General features: G+C 34.8%; 1 protein-coding gene and 1 long non-coding RNA gene across 2 annotated transcripts in view; one reads left to right on the top strand and one right to left on the bottom strand.

Annotated features, from left to right (window-relative positions):
• The first annotated feature begins 819 nt into the window (after positions 1-819).
• LOC133067976 (uncharacterized) lies at positions 820-14199 on the top strand. The gene is made up of 3 exons (XR_009695441.1): positions 820-4810; positions 9876-9926; positions 12394-14199. It is a non-coding gene; the product is annotated as an uncharacterized LOC133067976 (long non-coding RNA).
• Positions 5219-20856, bottom strand: part of SCFD1 (sec1 family domain containing 1) — a 113003-nt gene continuing 97365 nt past the window's right edge. The window contains exons 20-25 of the mRNA XM_061159074.1: positions 20147-20200; positions 17080-17132; positions 14768-14801; positions 14220-14285; positions 9314-9382; positions 5219-5432 (exon numbers count right to left, since the gene is read on the bottom strand). Coding sequence (XP_061015057.1) covers positions 5409-5432; positions 9314-9382; positions 14220-14285; positions 14768-14801; positions 17080-17132; positions 20147-20200 — 300 coding nt within the window. The 3' untranslated portion in view covers positions 5219-5408. The remainder of the gene's footprint in view (positions 5433-9313; positions 9383-14219; positions 14286-14767; positions 14802-17079; positions 17133-20146; positions 20201-20856) is intronic.

Here is a 20856-nt window from a genome sequence, read left to right as displayed (position 1 = left end):
CCTTCACTATCTCCCAGAGTTTGCTCAAATGAATATCTATTGAGTTGATGCCATCCAACTATCTTATCCTCGGTGGTACCCTTCTCTTCCTGCCTTCAATCTTTCCCAGCATCAGGATCTTTTCCAGTGAGTCGGCTCTTCCCATCAGGTGGCCAAAGTATTGGATCTTCAGCATCAGTTCTTCCAACGAATATTCAGGGTTGATCTACTTTAGGATTGACTGGTTTGATTTCCTTGCTGTCCAAGGGACTCTAAAGAGTCTTTGCCAGCATCACAATTCGAAAGCATCAATTTTTCAGTGCTCAGCCTTCCTTATGGTCCAACTCTCACATCCATACATGACTACTGGAAAAACCATAGCTTTGACTAGATGGACCTTTGTTGGCAAAGTGATGTCTCTGCTTTTTAATACACTTGTCTAGGTTTGTTTTAGCTTTCCATCCAAGGAGCAAGTGTCTTTGAATTTCATGGCTGCAGTCACCATCTGCAGTGATTTTGGAGCCCAAGAAAATAAAATCTGTCACTGTTTCCATTGTTCCCCCATCTATTTGCCATGAAATGATGGGACCAGATGCCATGATGTTAGTTTTTTGAATGTTGAGTTTTAAGCCAGCTTTTTCACTCTCCTCTTTCACCCTCAAGAGGCTCTTTAATTCCTCTTTGCTTTCTGTCATTAAAGTGGTATCATCAACGTATCTGAGGTTGTTGCTATTTCTCCCTGTAACTTGATTCCAGCTTGGGATTCATTCAGCCTGGCATTTCGCGTGATGTACTTTGCATATAAGTTAAATAAGCAGGGTGACAATATACAGCCTTGACACAAACTGCTTTCTCAATTTTGAACCAGTCCATTGTTCCATGTACAGTTCTAACTGGTTTCTTGATCTGCATACAGGTTTCTCAGGAGGCAGGTAAGGTGGTCTGGTATTCCCGTCTCTTTCAGAATCTTCCAGTTTGTTGTGATCCACATAGTCAAAGGCTTTAGTGTAGTCAATAAAGCAGAAGTAGATGTTTTTCTGGAACTCTTTTGCTTTTTCTATGATCTAACAGATGTTGGCAATTTGATCTCTGCTTCCTCTGCCTTTTCTAAATCCAGCTGGAACTGGAAGTTCTTGGTTCACATACTGTTGAAGTCTAGCTTGAAGGATTTTGAGCATTACCTTGCTAGCATGTGAAATGAGCTCAATTGTCAGATAGTTTGAACATTCTTTGGCATTGCCCTCCTTTGGGACTGGAATGAAAACTGAGCTTTTCTAGTCCTGTGGTCACTGTTGAGTTTTCCATATTTGCTGACATAGTGAGTGCAGCACTTTAACAGCATCATCTTTTTGGATTTGAAATAGCTCAAGTCAAATTCCATCACCTCCACTAGCTTTGTTCATAGAGATGCTTCGTCACCTCCACTAGCTTTGTTGGTAGTAATGCTTCCTAAGGCCCATTTGACTTCCACTCCAGGATGTCTGGCTCTAGGTGAGTGACCAAACCATCATAGTTATCTGGGTAATTAAGACCTTTTTGTAGTTTTTCTTGTATTCTTGCTACCTCTTCTTAATCTCTTATGGTTCTGTTAGATCCATACTGCTTGTCCTTTGTTGCGCCCATGCTTGCATGAAATGTTCCCTTGGAATCTCTGATTTTCTTGAAGAGATCTCTAGTCTTTGCATTGTTCACTTAAAAAGCCTTTTTTTTTTTTAATCTATTCTTGCTATTCTCTGGAACTCTGCATTCAGTTGGGTATATCTTTCCCTTTCTCCTGTGCCTTTCATTTCTCTTTTCTCAGCTGTTGGTAAGGCCTCCTCACACAACCACTTTGCCTTCTTGCATTTCTTTTTATTGGGGATGGTTTGATCACTGCCTCCTGTATACAGGAACTAAGAACCTCTGTCCATAGTTCAGGCACTCTGTCTACCAGATCTAATCCCTTGAAATCTATTTGTCACCTCCACTGTATAAGGGATTTGATTTAGGTCATATCTAAATGCCCTAGTGGTTTTCCTTACTTTCTTCAATTTAAATAAAATGACTCAGTTATATGCATACATACATTTTTTTTTTTGTATTCTTTTCCATTATTATCACAGGATATTGAATATAGTTCCCTGTGTTATACATTAGGACATTGTTCTTTTATTTTAAACATAATAGCTTGCATGTACCAACCCCAAACTCCCAGTCCATCCCTCCCATCTGCCAACACTTGGCAACCACAAGTCTGTTCTCTATGTCCAAGTCTGTTCTGTTTTGTAGGTAGATTTGTGTCATATTTTAAGACTCCACATATAAGTGATATCATATGGTATTTGTTTTTCTGACTTACTTCATTTAATATTGATAATCTCCATTTGCATCCATGTTGTTGTAAATGGCATTATTTCATTCTTTGTTATGGCCAAGTAGTATTTCATTATATATGTATGTGTGCCACATCTTCTTTACCCATTCATCTGCTGATGGACATTTATGTTATTTCCATGTTTTAGCTATTGTGAATAGTGCTGTTATGAACATAGGAGTGCACATATCTTTGTGAATTATAGTTTTGTCCAGGATTATATTCCCAGGAGTGAGACTGCTGAATCATATGGTAATTCTGTTTTTAGCTTTCTGAGGAACCTCCATACCGTCTTCCATGGTGGCTGCACCAACTTGCATTCCCACCAGCAGTGTAGGAGGGTTCCCTTTTCTCCATACCCTCTCCAAGCATTTATTTGTAGACTTCGAAATGATGGTCATCCTGACCCTAAGTCAATTTAAATATAAAGTTAACTAGAAAAAGAGACCACTTCCTTTTGTCTTTCATGTACTTATAAAATTTCTGAATGTTAACTATTTAGAGTATGACTTCTCCATTTCTAAGCAGACAGCGACATTGCTTTTTCTCCTATCATAACATCTTAATTAGCCTTGTCTTTGCATAAAGGTCTCTCCTGAAGGCCTGAGTGCCAGCCACTTTGACAGATATAGTTCTATGAATTGAATGTCTCCCACAAAATCAAATGCTGAAGCCCTAATCCCCAATGTAATGGTATGTTTTAAAACCTTTTATTTTATATTGGAGTATAGTTAATACTGTTAAGTTTCAGGTGTACACCAAATAATTCAGTCATACATTATATATATATATATATATATTTTTCAAATTCATATATATATATATGTATATATATATATATTCTTTTTCAAATTCTTTTCCCATTTAGGTTGCTATAGCAGAGTTCCCTGTGCTATATATAGTAGGTCTTGTTGGTTGTCTGTTATATAATTTTTAAAACTTAAAAAAAGTTTATTGTACTATAATTGCTTTACTGTGTTAGTGTCCGCTGTGCAGCAAAGTGAATCAGTTTCCATGTATACGTATGTCCACTTCCTTTTAGACTTCTTTCCCGTTTAGGTCACCACAGAGCACTGAGTCGAGTCCCTTGTGCTATACAGTAGACTCTCATTAGTTATCTGTTTCATTCGTAGTGGTCTGTATCTGTGATCCTGTTTCTCCTTTGCAAATAAGTTCTTCTGTACCATTTTTCTAGATTCCATATATATAAGGCAATATTGTACCATATTTTTCTCCTACTTCACTGTATGAGTTCCGTTTTCTCCACACTGTCTCCAACATTTAGACTTTTTGATGATGGCCATTCTAACTGGTGTGAGGCGATATCTCATTGTAGTTTTGATTTGCATTTCTCTAACAATAATGATGTTGAGTATCTTTTCATGTGCATGTTTTCTTTGAAGAAATATTTATCTATTTAGGTCTTCTGTCCACTTTTTGATTGGGCTTTGATGTTGAGCTGCAAGAGCTGTTTATAAAATTTGGAAATTAATCCCTTGTCAGTCGCATCATTTGTAAATATTTTCTCCCATTCTGTGGGTTATCTTTTCTTTTTAAAAATCATTTGCTTTGCTGCGCATAAAGGCTTTTGAGTTTAACTAGGTCCCATTTGTTAACTTCATTTTTATTTCCATTGCTCTGGGAGAAGAACTGAAAAAGGTATTGTGTGATTTATGTCAAAAAGCGTTCTGCCTATGTTTTCCTCTAGGAGTTTTATAGTATCAGGTTTTACATTTAGGTCTTGAGTCCATTCTGAGTTTATTTTTGTGTATGGTGTTGAAGAATGTTCTAATTTGATTCTTTTACATATAGCTGTTCAATTTTCCCAGCACAGTTTATGTTTTTTCCCCAGTGTTATGGCATTTGGAGGTAGGTTTTTGGGAGAGAACTGGGTTTGGATGATGTCATGGGGTTGAGCCCCATGATGGGATTATTGCCTTTAAAGGGGGATGAAGGGACCAGAGTTTGCTCTCTGCTCCCCATATGAGGATACATGGCTCTCTGCAAATCAGGAAGAAAGTTCTCACCAGACACTAGCTCTGTTGGTCACTTGATCTTAGAATTCCCAGCATTCAGAATTGTGAGAAATACCTGTTTGTTGTATAAGCTACCCAGCCTATGGTAATTTATTACACCAGCTCAAACATACTTTATATACCCCAGGAATATGTCAATCATCTACATCACCTACAGTTATTTTTCTGGACCTTTGCTTTGGTTTGATGGACTGGCTCATGGTGGGTGGCGGTGCAGAAAGAAACAGTTCTGTAAATCTTATTTTATCCATTATCAGGATGCTGTCTGTAACACTGAAGATTCCTCTTGGTGAGGCTCATTAAGAGGAAAAGCTCTCTGGCCTTTATAATAGAACAACTGTTTCCTCTGGAGAGACTGGTTTGCTTTTTATCTTATGGCTGTCCTGAGATACATGACTGATCAGTGTTCATTTTTAGTGCTGCATTTCACACAGAGAGGAAGGTGAGTATCAAATTTAACACTTACTTTTACATAATATTTAGAAGTGTACAGGATAAATGTTTTGTATTTATCTGCTCCAGATGTTAATGTTTGACTTTGCCATTATATAAAGGAGATATAAATGATAAAATGTACACAGGTGTGCCAGAGGGAGAAGGGACATTAAAGTGGCTTTTAAATCTAGACGCAACATAGGAAACAAACTATGGAAAGGTAATTTTACAATTAAAATGAATACAAGTAGGAGATTCATGAACTGATCAAATAAGACATATATTCTTAAACCTCACTAGTTTCAATCTAATACATTGGTTATTAATATTTTAACATTATCTTCAGACAGAGCTTTCCTTCCTTCCAAAGTACTTTCATTCTCATTTGTAAAACATATGTTCTACAATGTTAAAATATATTTCTGAAATGCTTTATTTTTTTAATCAGTATACATTATATTAAGTATAGAATTTCCTTAAAAATTAACAAATACCTCTAAGTTTCACCGTTAGGACATTGATATGGAGAAGGAAATATCTGGCTCTTTTGACTTTTTACATTTATTCAAGTTCTAAATAGATTCTCTTGTTACGGTTCTTCTGTGCTATTTTTGTCCAAGTTGTGACAGCTAAAACAAAAGATAAATCATATATATTACTTTTTTAATCACAAAAGAAACTTAGGTATTAAATCACCTTAAATGCACACTTTTATCATGGTAAAATTTAGGCTATTTCATGCATTGTATTGTATTTTAGAATAATAAATTTTTACTCAATATTCACTAACTCAAATGTTTCAGATTTATAGATACTTAAAAACTGTTATGGTGAAAAGATGTGTAAACATTATATAGTAGCAAATTCAAATAATAGAAAATAAAAACAATTAAAAAATATTAACTCAGTATGAAAATGTAAAGAAAACATCATGTGTGACTTAACTGGTGACAATTCACTTTTCTATATATTTTAATATGTTTGTAAAAGAAATTAGAAATGTATTAAATATATTTCTAAAGATCATTAAAAGGAAGGGAAAAGGATTTCAATTCTGGAAGGCTGGGTAAACTCCTATTGGACCAAGTCTCTGAGAGAAATTATAAATTTTAAACAAAACCAACTTCCTATAGGCAACGGGGAACGATGGAAAGAAGTTGAGTTCTGGAATAGGATCAACATATGGAAGGAAGGAATAATACAGGTTGAGTTCTGTGGTTCTGTGGCTCTAAGCCTGAAGGCAGGCCACAGTTGGTACTATACTAGCTGCTAAAATGGATAGAAAAACATAGTCTTTCTGGCTTGAAAAACCAGAGAGGAAAGGGTTTGGGGGCAACTAAAGCTACTGGAAAGTGAGGGAGCCCCTAAGTCTGTATATAGACTTTTCCTAAATCTATGGTAAAACCCTGAACCACTTATGAGACTTGAGATTTGAGCTCTTGCCAAAGAGACAGAACCTTGAGTCTGACCAACACTCTAGAGAAACAATTCAGTTTCTAAAATATAACAATGTAAAGGATATAGTATAAAATCAGTAAATATGAAGAAACAGGAAACCAGGGACCCAGTCTGTAGCGGGGAAGACAATGGAGACCAATAGTGAGTTGATCCATGTGTGGTAATTAATAGCCAGGTTTTAAAAGCAGCTAAGACAATATCTTCAAAGAAATAGTGAAAAATAGGCTCACAATGAAAGAAAAAAGGAAATCTCAGCATAAAAATGGAAACTGTAACAGATACACTAAATTATTGAAAATCAATTATTGTGTGTGTGTATATATATGAAATTAAGAGAACTCATTGACAGCATACCTGAGCTACAATGACTACTAGAAAGTTTTTCAGTCAACAGATAGAAATCAAAATCTGTAAGTGGGGATAAAGAGCACTGGAATTCATATCCATATAAATGCAAAAGATTTATGTCTTTATTCTACACATGACTGTTTAAAGCACAAACAACACTGTCCACTATTTTGTAAAATTAATGATGTATGTAAAATATGACAACCGCATCATAAATGTTGATCTATATGGTTGCAAGGCTTCCACATTTAATACAAGTGGCATAATAACTGGTCTATTAACAGTTAAAGGTATATATAATGTGATTTCTAGAGCAACCCTAAGTTAATAATGCAGAGATGAATTAAAGTGGAATTCCAGAAAGTGTTCAAGTCTTACAAAGAAAGGAGAAACAGAGAAAACAGTAAAATAGTAGGCCTAAATCCAATCACAGTAATAATTACATTAGATGTTACAGACCAACACACTCCAATTAAAAGAGTATCAGAATGGCTTTTGAAAAAGAAAAAAACACTGTGGGTTTAAAAAAAAAACTGACAAGATCCGACAATATTCTAAGATATGTACATCTTGATATATATATACACACACACATATAAGATATAGGCTTTAAGTATAATATGCTTGATATATAAGATATATGCTTTAAATTCACAGACAAGTTAAAAGTAAACAGATGGAAAAGTTATAAGATGCAAACAGTAAGTGTAAAAAGGCTAGGGTGGCTTTATTAGTATCAGATAAAGTAGATTTCAAGACAAAGAGCATTACTAGATACATAGAAAAATATGGGCATAATGATAAAAGAGCCCACTCATCAGAATATACAACAGTCAAAACTCTGTATGTACCTAATAACAGAACTTAAAAGCAAACATTGACAGAACGAAAGGAAGAGACAATTCCACAATCACAGATGGAGATTTTTGATACCTGATAGAACTAGACAGAAAAAAAATCAATAGATACAGAGGATCTAACTAATGCTATCAACTACTTTGACCAAATTAATATTTACAGCTCTTCCTTCAAGTTCTTCATATGGAGTGTTTAGCAAGAAATACTATATGTTGGTTTAGAAAAGGAATTTAAATTCTCAAACAATGAACTTACATGTAAAATGTTCTATGACAACCAAGGAATTAAATTAGAAATCAATAAGTTATCTAGAAAAACCACAAATAATTCAAACAACAATAGATCTCTCTACAAGGGCTAAAGAATAAACCACCAGGTAAGTTAAAAATATTTCAAATGATAATACAAATATATCAACATTTGTGGAATGTGTCTAAAGCAGTGTTTGGGAACAGTTTAAGCTTTATGGCTTTCAAAGCTCATTTTAGAAACGAAAAACTAAAGTTAATGATTTAATAATTATCCAATATCAGACAGTAAAAGAAGAACAAGATAAACCCAAAGTAATCAAATAAAAAGTAGAAACCAATGAATAGAAAACTAATAAGAGAAAATCAGCATTAACACCATCTAATTCATTGAAAGGATTAACAAAATTCAGAATCTTCTAGTTAACCTAACCAAGAAAAGTTCCATTTGTGATGTTATAGAATACATAAGACTAATCTATGGTGGGAAAACATCAAGACAGTGTTTTGGGGGCAAGTTTTGACTAGGAGCAAGCCCTGACTGGCAAATGCCATAAAGGAACTGTGTAAACTTCTGTACCTTGATATAGGTTTGGGTTACTCAGGTGAACAATACATCTGACTAAGGCATGCATGTACACTTAAGATATGTGTATTTCACAGCTATAAATTTTACTTCCAGAGAGAAATACAACACCACCTAAACAAATAATGATATCTTGTGAATGATATTGGCACTGATGTATTAAGGGGGAAGTGTACTAATATCTGTAATTTATTCTGAAATTAAGCTGGAGCAATGAACAGAATGGAAAGATGCACAGGTGCTTATAAAGCACATGCAATAAAATGTTAGTGGGGAATGTAAATGTATTCACTGTAACTTCTCTCCAGTTTTTCTGTATATCTGAAATTCTCATAATACCAGTGGGCTACCACATTAAGGTTAAGAATAAAAGAACCATATTATAATGGGTAAGAAAGTTGTGCTGGAAAAAGGTGCTAGGAAGAGATGCTAAAAATGAGCGGAGGGTACAGTTATGATTTTTATGATAGCCAAGGCAAAGGTGAGTACATATTACTGGTCAGCCTACTAAGCCTCTGAGGCAGTTTAAGCTTTAGAAAGCTGAAGTTAATGTAAGTACTGAGAACATTAGTGGGAACAATAGTAAAATAATGTAAAGACCTTCTACGCCTCAGCTACTGCCATCACTGACTTTCAAGGTGAATGACATTCTGTTGTATCAATCCCTCAAGAAACTTAATTTCTCAGTCCAATTTGTAATATGCTTGGCAAAGTCAGAAATATGGACAGTATGTCAAGGAAATGCTGGACTGAATTTTGCCTAAGCGAGTACACTACTCCAATTAAAAGTTTTCAGAATTAAATTTACCTTTTTATAGATTTGGGATAATGGAAATAACATTACATACAAGAGTTTCCCTTATAGTTGTCCATAGCAAAACCTTACATTCTTCTAGTTCTGTGGCTTTTAGTTTCAGCTGGTTCAGATGAATAGGATTATCTTGCTCTCTTTTGAAAAATACAACAGCAACTTAAGGTATGTTACAGAAACAAACTAAAAAGTACACTTTACCTGTTTTATGAACTGTGTAGCATTAAAAAGTTCACTGCAGCCATATAAAATATGCTTGCCTTGTTTCCCCTGTAAAAAATCAAACACAGAACTCAGATACAAATAACAAGTCATATTTTCAATATTCCCAAGAAGAGGGGTTAAACATAACAGGACTTTTTGTTATTCTTAAAGGTTTTATTTTCCTTTAGGGTGAGTACTGGATTTTAGTGTACATCTATCTATCCTAAAATTACTTGGAATAAAGGGGTGAAATGGGCACATTTTTTCCATTCAAAATATGTGTTAGGCATGTTTCTAGTGCCATTTACACTGAAAATAGAAGGAACGTGATGAGTGACCCATTTCATGGAAGCAATAATTATAAAATCTTCAGCCAACATTCTATGTAGGACTGTAACTACTTGAGGAAAACATTTACAGTTTTGTTAACGCTGAAAGTAGAATATGGTGTGAGTAGCATGGATTGTCATTTAAGACTCATCTGTGATAATACAGTATTTATATGTCAATATACCCTATTCCATTCTGTAACTATGAATTTCATCCTTAATCTTGACAGAATGTTGGCACCCAGTTACAAGCAGTCAAAACTTTTTGACTGGAGAATTTGGTAAGTTCTTAATGCTGAAATTCTTATATGTATTGTGAACTGGAAGGTAAATCTGTTAAGTTTTCTTTTGTAATGTACAAACCAAATGTGGTTAATCAAGGAACCAAAAGAATTACGGCTTTGCAACACAAGAGAAGGACATTTGTTCGTGATGTATGAGCTGAGTAACCATTGCTGGCTGACACTGTCTGAGAACAAGTAAAACAAAAGTCACATCTCACCTTTTCTTCAAAATGAGATGGTATGTGTAGCCATTAAATAGGGCCATGTAATTGGGATTCTTGAGGCTATGCTCACATGAGGGTAGGAATACACAGGGAAACATTAGAGGGGTCCAAAACTTCTAGTTCCCAGAACCTCAGCTCAGTAATGTAAGACACATTTCATTTTCAGTTGTGAACCACCAGAATACCCTGGTGTCAGGAGAGCCCCAGTCTTGTCCAAGGAGGGATCTTTTATTTCTCTCTGGTCACACAGCTACAGTCAGGCTGCATGACCAGGCTCAACAGCAGAAACAAGAAAACATGATCGCAACCAAGTGAAATCATCAATCTACATTTTCCATTAAAGAACACTGACAAACTAGTACAAGCTGCCCCCTGGCCTATCTTGGACTCTAGCACATGCCTATTTTAATCACTAGTTAAAACATTTCATTCAGGGTTGGCCAAACATCAGCGCAAGGGTATCATTAACTAGCTGAGATTAATCTTGTGCTTATATAAGTACATTCCCTCTCCATCCTTGATCAAGCTTTCTTAATTGGAATTGTCACCATTTTTCATCCTTTATAGCATTTACAGAATATAAAAACAAAGATAAACACAAAACTCTAATCTTCTGTGTCCTCTAGTGAGGTATAGTTATAATTTTTAACACTGCAGTTTAGTAATATTTCAGTGTAAAACTTATTCTTAAAACTATGTACAAATTTGATATTTCTTCTTTCCATTAAAAACTGAACTTTATGAATGTACCAATAACTTGATTCAATGCAACAATTAATTATTAACTAAATCTAGCTTATTCCCTAGCCAATCACCTTCCAACAAAAGAACAATTGGTCACTGACATCAGTATTATCAAACATCTTGTTAAAATCAGTCCAATTAATTTTATAAAATACATCGTTATACCAAATAGCAGTTACATTATAAGTCAGACTAACATCATTACCAGATAAATCAGCTAGAATTCTTACAGTATTTTCTTTGCCTTCCCCAAAAAAATGGCACTTGCTCATTTTGTGAATTGGTATAAATCAAGTGCCATATTAGGTAATTCTCAATTATAAGTCTCTCAGAGCCATAGGCATAAGTTTTGTTTCATACTACAAGGTTGCATTACATGGGTTTCTAATGTCATGAGGTAGGCTGTCACAGACCTACTAGCTCAGTTTCCCCTAAATGGGCCTGAAATGATAGATGAACATTATGCAGAACAAAGGAAACAGTAATAAGACCAAATGGGATTAAAAAAACAGAATTCTCATGATAATTAGACTGTATGGCTTAGTAGCCACTAAACATTAATGGCTCTATTAAAAACCCGTTGGTAACCTCAAACTGAACAGTGAAAGATAGGATCCTTTGCCCCCTAAAATCAGGAAGAAGATAAAAGAGGTCTGCTGTGGACTCTTCTATTGCTATTAGAAGTTCTAGCCAGGGTGGTTAAGCAAGAAAAAGGAATAAAACATCCTGAAAGGATAAGGAAGAAGCTTATTCACAGATAACATGATATTGTTTATAGAAAATCTTAAAAATCCATTTAAAAAACTATCAGAAATGATGAGTTCAATAGGGTTGCAGGACATAAGATCAATATACAAAAACGAATCAGATTTCTATACAATTACAATGAATGATCCAAAAATGAAGACAATTCCTCTGAATCTGTTTGGACTGTTTCTTCTTTTCACCTGTGTGTAAGCTGGGATTAATGGTTTCTGCATCTGCACCTGTACTAACTAGTGGATAACAGTCCTATAAACTCACACTTAGCCAAACTACTTCCTATGTCTGGGAATGAAGAAAGGGAAGTACAGCAGTCATCCTGCTGCCACTATGGATGGGAGTCACGCTGAACCTGATGGTCTTCTAAACCAGGGGCCAAATTCTGGGTAAGAATTACTGACACATGGAAAGATGGAGAAGTTTTGATCCTCAGAAATGGAGTCATTAGGTAAATATTAATAATAAAAAAAAGCTAACATTATCATGGTACCCTGAAAGAGGTTGGAAGCAGGAGAATAATACTCTTAGCTATATTTACAGATGCCCACAACACCTGCAGAAACAGCCTCCTTTATTTGAAGCTGAAGGTCCAAAATGGCTTCTGGGAGGTTTATGAAAGATTTAATCTGGACTTACTCATGTGCTATATCTTGGTGATGATAACAACATCTAGGGGATAAACACCCAGAATAATTCTAATACTTGCTTTTGTTTTACATATTCTCATTTTACAGGTTTTATATATTCCAGAGGACCCCTTCTGGGAGGCAAAATTAGGATATTGTTGCTGCTCAAATGTGTATAGAAGAATCTGTTCAACACAAGAGCCAAAGACCACTGTGTAAATATGAACCCAAGTGATCATCTGTTAAGAATAGTACCTGAGATGGAGACATAAAACACCTGTTACATGGCTGATGGGTCACAGTATCATGTGCCCCACTACCTGTACACCATGTTTTGGTGAGTGGACGGCAATAACAAGTTAAAAAAAAAAATATTTTGTAAACTGAAACCAAATAAAGGATAACTGGATAACTTGTTGGGCTTACATATCTACCACTGATAACCCCGAAGTTCTTCTGATGCAGGTGACTGATTGGGGAAGGAACTAAATTCACAATTAATTGTTACACTTATTCATTTCACAAAATTAAAATTTCTGTGGTAGAGAGAGGTAAGCGTTATGAGGTTTATGCATGATTAAAAACAAGTTTACACTGAACTATTTGGTAAACTGCAAAGTTTCTTTTAAAGTTACACCTGCATTTCAGTCACTACACTACACAAATGATTATTATTTTGGTTTTATCCCTGTTTTTCTGGTCTGTAATATGTAAAAAAAAAAAAAATGCAGAAGGAATACTGACAAATGTAATTAAGAAAAGTTACCCAAGGATGGGATTTAAGTACAGGATTAATTTCAGCTGGTCTGTTGCAACCCTGTGTTTACCCTTAGGTACATACCTGGAACCAATCATGTTGTTGACCCATGGCCAAATCTAAATGAAACAGATTAATATAGTCTGCCCAAGGGTCACAGATAGATAGACCAGGGGTTGCACTACCAGCTTGTCAGCACTGTTCATAGAAATTTTACAGATTCATGGGTTTTACACCTGGTTTCCGTTATATTCCCTTGCTTTTTGCCTTTGAGCCTGGTCATGGAGCCTGATTCTGGCTATATGAACAGATAAGGGTATAAAAGACATCTCTTTGTATAAGATAGATACTCCTCTGAAACCAAGTTATTGTACGCAGATCTGAGTGGTGGTCCACATTCTGAAGCATGTTCTATGCGACTGAGGTAGGATCCCTGGAGGTACCTGATCATTTTGAAGTTCTGTGACATCCACCTATGTATTTTATTCTCCTGCTGTACAAAAACCTCAATATTTATTGATGTCTTATGTAACACAGGACAAGGAATAATCATTAAGTGAATAAATGAAGGTTATAAAATGTCACTGTAACAATCAGTAGTTCTGCTGCCTCTACATTTTAAATGGCATTTTTGCTCTTCCAGTTACACCTTTCCCTTCATGTTCTTTTGCTTAGTCGTCTGTCACTCCCTGCTGCTGTTAGCTTTCAACAGCACACCACTTCTAAAGTGCTACCTCTAAAGTGCCTATTTGCTGAAAAAGCAGACATTCCAAGTTTGTTTGAAGTATGTTGCTGACTTAGGTCAATAAGATGAGAGAAAAGTGCTTAATTTAGGTAAATGGAGTTCAGTAAATCATTTCACCAAGGGAGACTTTTTTGGGACAGGAGCTTATTTGGGGTGTCTAAATATTTAAAGTCAAATTAAGACAGATAGCTGCATAGTACATTACATCAATAAGATACATTATTTTCCAGATCAAGTAAAATTTTAGGCCAAAATGAATGTGAGATGGAAAAATGCTCATATATTCGTTGTTTTCTTATCTGCCAGATTTTTAAACTACCTCTAGAAAAGGGGTTATTTAAGAATCAGGAAAGCCATCAGAGACTGCTAATATGTTAAAGACATGGAACTGTGAAACCTCGAATGATAAAAGAATATGAACATCAAATGTACCTTTATGTAGTCAACCAGATTTTGATATTCAATGTAGTTGCCTCCTCCCACCACAAAAACAATTGCCTAAAAATGCAAATAGAAGAAAATAGATAAGTTAAAACAAACAGAACCATATTTTAGCTCTCAAGCAACATGGCTTTTAGTCTGGAGCCTATTCCACAACTTTTGCTAAGTTAGTATTTTTTTTAACCTAAGTGCCTGATGCTCCTTCAATGATAGAGAAATTAATTTTTTTTTAAAAGTCTATAAATTTCTAATGTTTATTGGGTATTAAAATGAAGTAGAGATTTTTCAGAAACAATTATGAGGAAATTAAACCTCATCTTTCAATTAAACAATACCAAAGAAATCCAAAGGGCTTTTTCTAAAAGTCATCTTTGAATTTATTGTTATTTATAATGAATCTTCAGTACACAGGATTGGATTTATCAAGACTGCGGTATAGTAATCATCGTAAAGCCACAGGACAAAGATATCCTTCAAGACTGCTGGTTCACCTTTTCATCCTTCCATTTTAGGGACAGAGAATTTTTATATGAACTTACCTCTTGGAATGGATTTTTATTTCTTGGAACTGAGCTGTAAGAACAAACAATAAAAAACCCATACTGAAAATTTCACCCAAAGCTTAAGGATAAAAAGGCATGGGAAATATATATATACACACACACATGCATTTTTATCTGTGTATTTACAATTCTTCTTAAGTGGGATTCAGAGAACAAGCTAGATGAGGTACATATCTCAGTGTCTAAAAGGGAACGAGGCAACCTGTTGACTTTAAAATTCTAGGAGAAGACTGGGAGGGAATAGGAAAGATGGAGCATTAGTAGTTCCCACGAGGAGTGGAAATCTGGGTATAAGGTAAATTGATAAAATATATGCTTTAGTGGTGCGTGAAAGTCACTCAGTTATGTCCAACTCTTTGCGACCCCATGGACTATACTGGAGTGGGTAGCCTATCCCTTCTCCAGCAGATCTTTCAGACCCAGGAATTGAACTGGGGTCTCCTGCATTGCAGGCAGATTCTTTACCAACTGAGCTATCAGGGAAGCCCACTTTAGTGGTAAATTATGTGCAAAGTTTTAGCACACTGGGCAGATTATAGTTTGTGGGTATCTACATTTGTGAAAAAACTATGCAAACACATGTATGGCAAGGATAACAATTTAGGAAGGAAAGGGGGGATGAAAGAAGGGACCTGTATTTTTCTGTAACTTCTTTATATATTAATATTTATTTCAAAAATACTTGGTGTCTAAGAGATCTTTTAATAAAGATATTTGCAAAGCTTTTGTGGGTCAAGTATATATTTGTTTTGATTGCTAAAATAGGCTATACAAACAAAGATAACTTAGGTTTTTCTCACAAGCCATTTTTGAAAATCTCAACCAAGGGGATAGAGCTATTATAACTGCTCAATGATTCAGTGATTGATTCCACAGTTCCATCTTTTCCCCATTTCTGTGAGCTGGGTGAAAATTCCAGAAAAGGGGCCAGGAGCTGCCTAACACCTCATATGTTTTCACTTCCTTCTAGAGTGCTTTAAGTTCCTCTAAGAGCAGACATGAGGAGAGGTGAGACTTAAGAGAGCACTGCACTACCAGTTATTAAAAACCAAGATCTAATTGTGATGAAAGCTCAGGAGAAAGCTGAGTCTATTAAAAATGAAACTGTGTTTCTGTGTCTTATCAACATTCCTAACATTCCTTCTCATTATCATGAATAAACTATATATAGGGAAGACAAAGAATTTCTCAGAAGTTTCTAAGAAGCAAAATGTATCTACCGATAGAAATATAAGGAAGGAAAAAAATGTAAGCCTGAGAACATCAAATGTGTTGTAAACCCCCCATTTAAAAGTGTACAGTCAGTGGTTTTTAGTATATTTAGAGTTGTACAACCATTACCACTGTCTGATTTTAGAACACTTTAATCACCCACCAAAGAAGCCCCATACCCCTTAGTGTCACTCCTCATCCTCTTCCTTCTATAATTTATTCTTTTGTCAGATTCTTTCCTACCAGCTGCAGCTGCTATCAGCAGCTTCTTTCGCAATGCCGGTATTATTTCTGGTTAAGTTCAGAAAAGAGAATAAACTTTTATGTTTCCAAATAATCTAATAATCAATTTTTTAGTGACTAGATTATCTGACTATCTACAAAGATTTGAAAGCTTGGGATAAATCAAAGTTCGAAAGATCCCAAATATAAGATATAGACAATAAAGAAGCTTCACCCAAGTTTTGGTGCTAAAGACCATCCCTCCGTGAAGGTTTTTTCTCTGCTAATTTTATCCTTCTTTCTGTATTTTATACACTATTATCAAACCGCTAGAATTAAGTTAATATCTTACCACACCACGTTTGTCACAAAATACAGAAATTATTTGCAGAATGTTTCACTGCCAAAAAGAAGGATTCACAGCAATGGTCCCCAGGGGCATAGATTGTATGGATGAGTTAAATAAAAAACCGACAACTGGTATCCAACATAAAGTTCTCATCATTTGGTCCAAAATAATTATTCATTCAAAAGCACACAAATTATCCAAATTCTCCTTTTCTACACATAAGATTGTAATACCCTCATCATTTCATTAAAAACAACAAGCATCTAAAGTACTTTTTTTTCTGTATATATACTTGGAAGGAAAAGCATCAACGTGTTAAGTATAATTACCAGTGATTACTTCTGGATAAAGAGATTCTACATATTACTTACTTGCTAGTTTTCTATACAGTGTGAATTTTTAATAATAAGCAATTACTGATTTATAACAAAAAAATCAATAAAAGTTATTTCCATTCTTGGTGGGAATGAGGAAACATACAACAAATTATACAAGAGCTGCTTACCTGTCATTGCCCCGTAGCATTTTGGGATCAAAATACCTATAGTCATCAGTTTCCTATTTAAAAAAATAGAGAACTTTACCATGACTATGGAATTTCTCTTAGAATATCATTTTTGAGGTAGTTGTTATTATCCATGTTTTTCAGATGGGCAAACTGGGATACAGAGAGTTTATCTAACTTTCCCAAAGTCTTATGACAAATGTGGAAACTCCAGATCTGAACCCAGGCAGTCTGGTTTCAATGCCCCAGCACTTAACCACTATGCACGCTGCTTCTCAAATGTATACCTGTTTTTACACAGAAAACAAACTATGGTTATTACCAAGAGGGGGTGGGGGTAATAGATAAATTAGTAGTTTAGGATTAACATATACACACTACTATATGTAAATTAATAAGAAACTATTGTATAGCACAGGGAACTATACTTAATAATTGAGAAAAATAAATATATCTGTTTTATAAGCTAATGCACTTAAGTATTTTTGCTTTTAGAATTTTATTACATTATTATATGTCCATGATTTTATTGAATGTGCAGAATACCTAATACAGGTTCAAATGTTTTATAATTGAAACCTCTGGAGTTAGATATATTTTGGAATTTTGAATTTAAAAAACTGTAGATAGATAATATCATGCATAACAACTGTATATAATGTAGTATTCCCAGTGGGCAGCACCCCATCATCTAACATGGTAATGTTTCTGTAGCTAAACAAATGAATATTAACATAAAGTATGATAAACTATAAAAACCTCAATATGAGTTAAGGTTAGGTTTTGCCACCAAATGAGTTATACAAAATCTTTTTGGATTTCAGAAGTTGTGGATAAGGGGTTGCTGGCCTCTATACTACATAATCAACTAGCTTCTTGATATTAAAGATAATATCTTGATATTAAAGATTTAGAAAGTACTGCTCTACTGCATATAATGTCATTACTTCCTAATCTCTATCTCCTTCTCCCTCCAAAGCACAAACACCCAAAGGAACTCATTCTTTTCTGCAATGTTTTCTTATTCTTTTCTGGATGAACCTACCCAAAGGTGATCAATGACCAACTATGTACTATTATCACTATCTAGTCCTGCACTCAGTGATGGCCAGTGCTAATCAATCACACAACTCTCCCTGAACCAAAAGTGAAAGTGAAGTCGCTCAGTTGTGTCCAACTCCTTGCGACCCCATGGACTGTAGCCTACCAGGCTCCTCTGTCCATAGAATTTTCCAGGCAAGAGTACTGGAGTGGGTTGCCATTTCCTTCTCCAGAGGATCTTCCTGACCCAGGGATCAAACCCAAGTCTCCCACATTGCAGGCAGACGCTTTACCATCTGAGCCACCAAGGAGGCCCAAAACCAAATGCAGTGCCATAATCCTTCAACACTTTGCTCCAGGAAACCACTACTACCCAGATGTACAAGGGTAGATGAAACCTATCTGGTATCTTGCCTAACCCCTTTCATTTTACTCAATCAAGACAAATCAAAGATCACTTAGTAAATGTAAGTGAATGCATCTAGAATTAGGTTACAGCATTTTTAAAGCTTTTCAGATACAACATATTCAAGATGATTAGTCACGTCTAACTTTGTACACATTGTTAATGTCTTCAATGCCTCCAAATCAATTTTTCAATATGGGAACAAGACAGGGATAAGAGATAGTGCAGGCATCTGTTTCACCTAACAGATGGGTGAAAAAATGCTTTTAAAGTAGAAAAATTTTTACTTTTTTCTAATTAATTAAAAAATATCTGCCTGTGGTAATGTGCCTTCGGTTATAAAGTCAAAGTCACTAGAACTGATAAATGAATTTATAGAACTTGGAGACACATCTGAATAAGACCCATAATTTAGCCATCCATATGGCAGAAATGTGGATCTGGCATCTAAAGTTTTGCATTTATTTATATTTTTAATCTTTATAATTGTTTGGGATAACATCTTCCAGAAACCTACTGCCTATTATGAAGTACTATTCTCTAAAGACAATCACAAATGCATTAATCATAAATATATACTTCACTAAGGCTTTTCAAGACAATGCAATATGAAGGCATTCCTTCATATATTCTGTAGTCTTCATTTATTCATATCCTTCATATACTCTAGAATGCAGTAATAACAAAGTCTATTATTATTACATTGTCTACTATGTTCTCTGTATTGATTCTAGAAAAATCTACTCTTTTTTAGCTTATCATTATAGACACTTTTCTCTTTCCTTTCATAACTGCAACTGCCCTTTACTGAGCTTTTTTTCTATAATACTGTGTCTTTGTTTTCACATGGACAGATTTTAAAATTTGTTTTTGTTATTTTTTTTAATGTTATTATAATCATGTTTTAACAAATATGAAATAATGACATTATCTGAAGATTCTGTTCTTACTCTTTTCTCAGCCTGGTATCCTAAGTCTTGATGCCAAGTCTACAGTGACCCAGATCAACCCAAACCAGGGTTCTGATCTATTCCAGACAACCACTCTCTTTCCAGTTGCCACAGTAACATGATGAGCTGCTTTATGAAACCAGATTGTGATGATTTTTACATTTCTTTCTTGAATTATAAACAGCTCAAAAACCCATTCTTTAAGTAAATGCTAACAATATTTACTCATTTATCTCTTCATCAATTTCAATTTACTTTTTAGCCCAAAAGAATTTAGTGCCATCTGAACACATGCTCTTCAATTTTTTACTATGCACTCCTATCCTAATTTAATTTCATAAAATTAAACTGGTCTGGTACTTTTCATATTATACCAACTGATGCTTACTAGTTCTATTTTATTTATAGAAACTTGCTCCTTAGGATATATATAGGATATGATCTACATTTACTTTGCATGAGAGCTGGCCAGAGCAGATGCAGTAGCTGAGAAACCAATTCCCCTTATCTGCAATAATGGCTAAAAAATGCTGTTTGAGGATGTGGACTCTTTCCTTTCCCTCATGCACTCTGCTGTGATGAAGCCCACAACAAACTGAGTTTATCACCTTTGGTATAGGTAGTTTGGTACGCTCAAGAATTCACAAGTAGAATGTTATATGCTACTCACAGGGTTTGACTTCATCTCCATGAGATTGTCTAAAATACGAGTAACAGGTAGATTCTGTGGAAGAAATCATTGAGTATTTTGTTAAATATCAGAAGAAATGACACATCAAATTCTTCTTTAGTAACAAGACAACCTAATCATTCTATAGTTCAGTATGTCTACCTTTCAATTAAACATATTCTAAGATTAAATATTCTATGAATGGGGTCATAGATGTAAATACCTTTGGCACTACTCAAGGTTCCAAATGTAATCTTAAAAAATGTGTAGGTGTATCTAGGTTTAGGACAAATATATATTTGGGCTTTTTACTTTGTTGGATATCTGCTTTTTTAATACTAGTAAGTTTTTAAGAACCCTGCCTCCATTTTTCATTTCCTTTCTATAGATTCAAGTTTCTTTAAAAACACAGTACATAGTTCACAAAAGTATTAATATATGAGATTAAATGACCTAACAGCTTTTCATTTCTAATGTATAATCTTCAAGCAAAAAAGATACTTGTGCTCTTTCATAAAAATGGAGAAATGGATGCATATACAACTTTTAATTTTGCCTCGGATAGATTCCAAATTTTCAGTGACATACTGCACTGTCTTCTTACAGAACAAATTCCACATTGAATATGAAATGTATAATACTGGTGTTGACAGAAGATTGCCTCTTGACATGCTTACATGCACTGGGATAAGAAATTGTACTGTTTTATT

Source organism: Dama dama, chromosome 13 (assembly GCF_033118175.1).
Source record: "Dama dama isolate Ldn47 chromosome 13, ASM3311817v1, whole genome shotgun sequence".
Classification (NCBI taxonomy): domain Eukaryota; kingdom Metazoa; phylum Chordata; class Mammalia; order Artiodactyla; family Cervidae; genus Dama; species Dama dama.
This window is presented reverse-complemented; position numbering and strand designations above follow the sequence as displayed.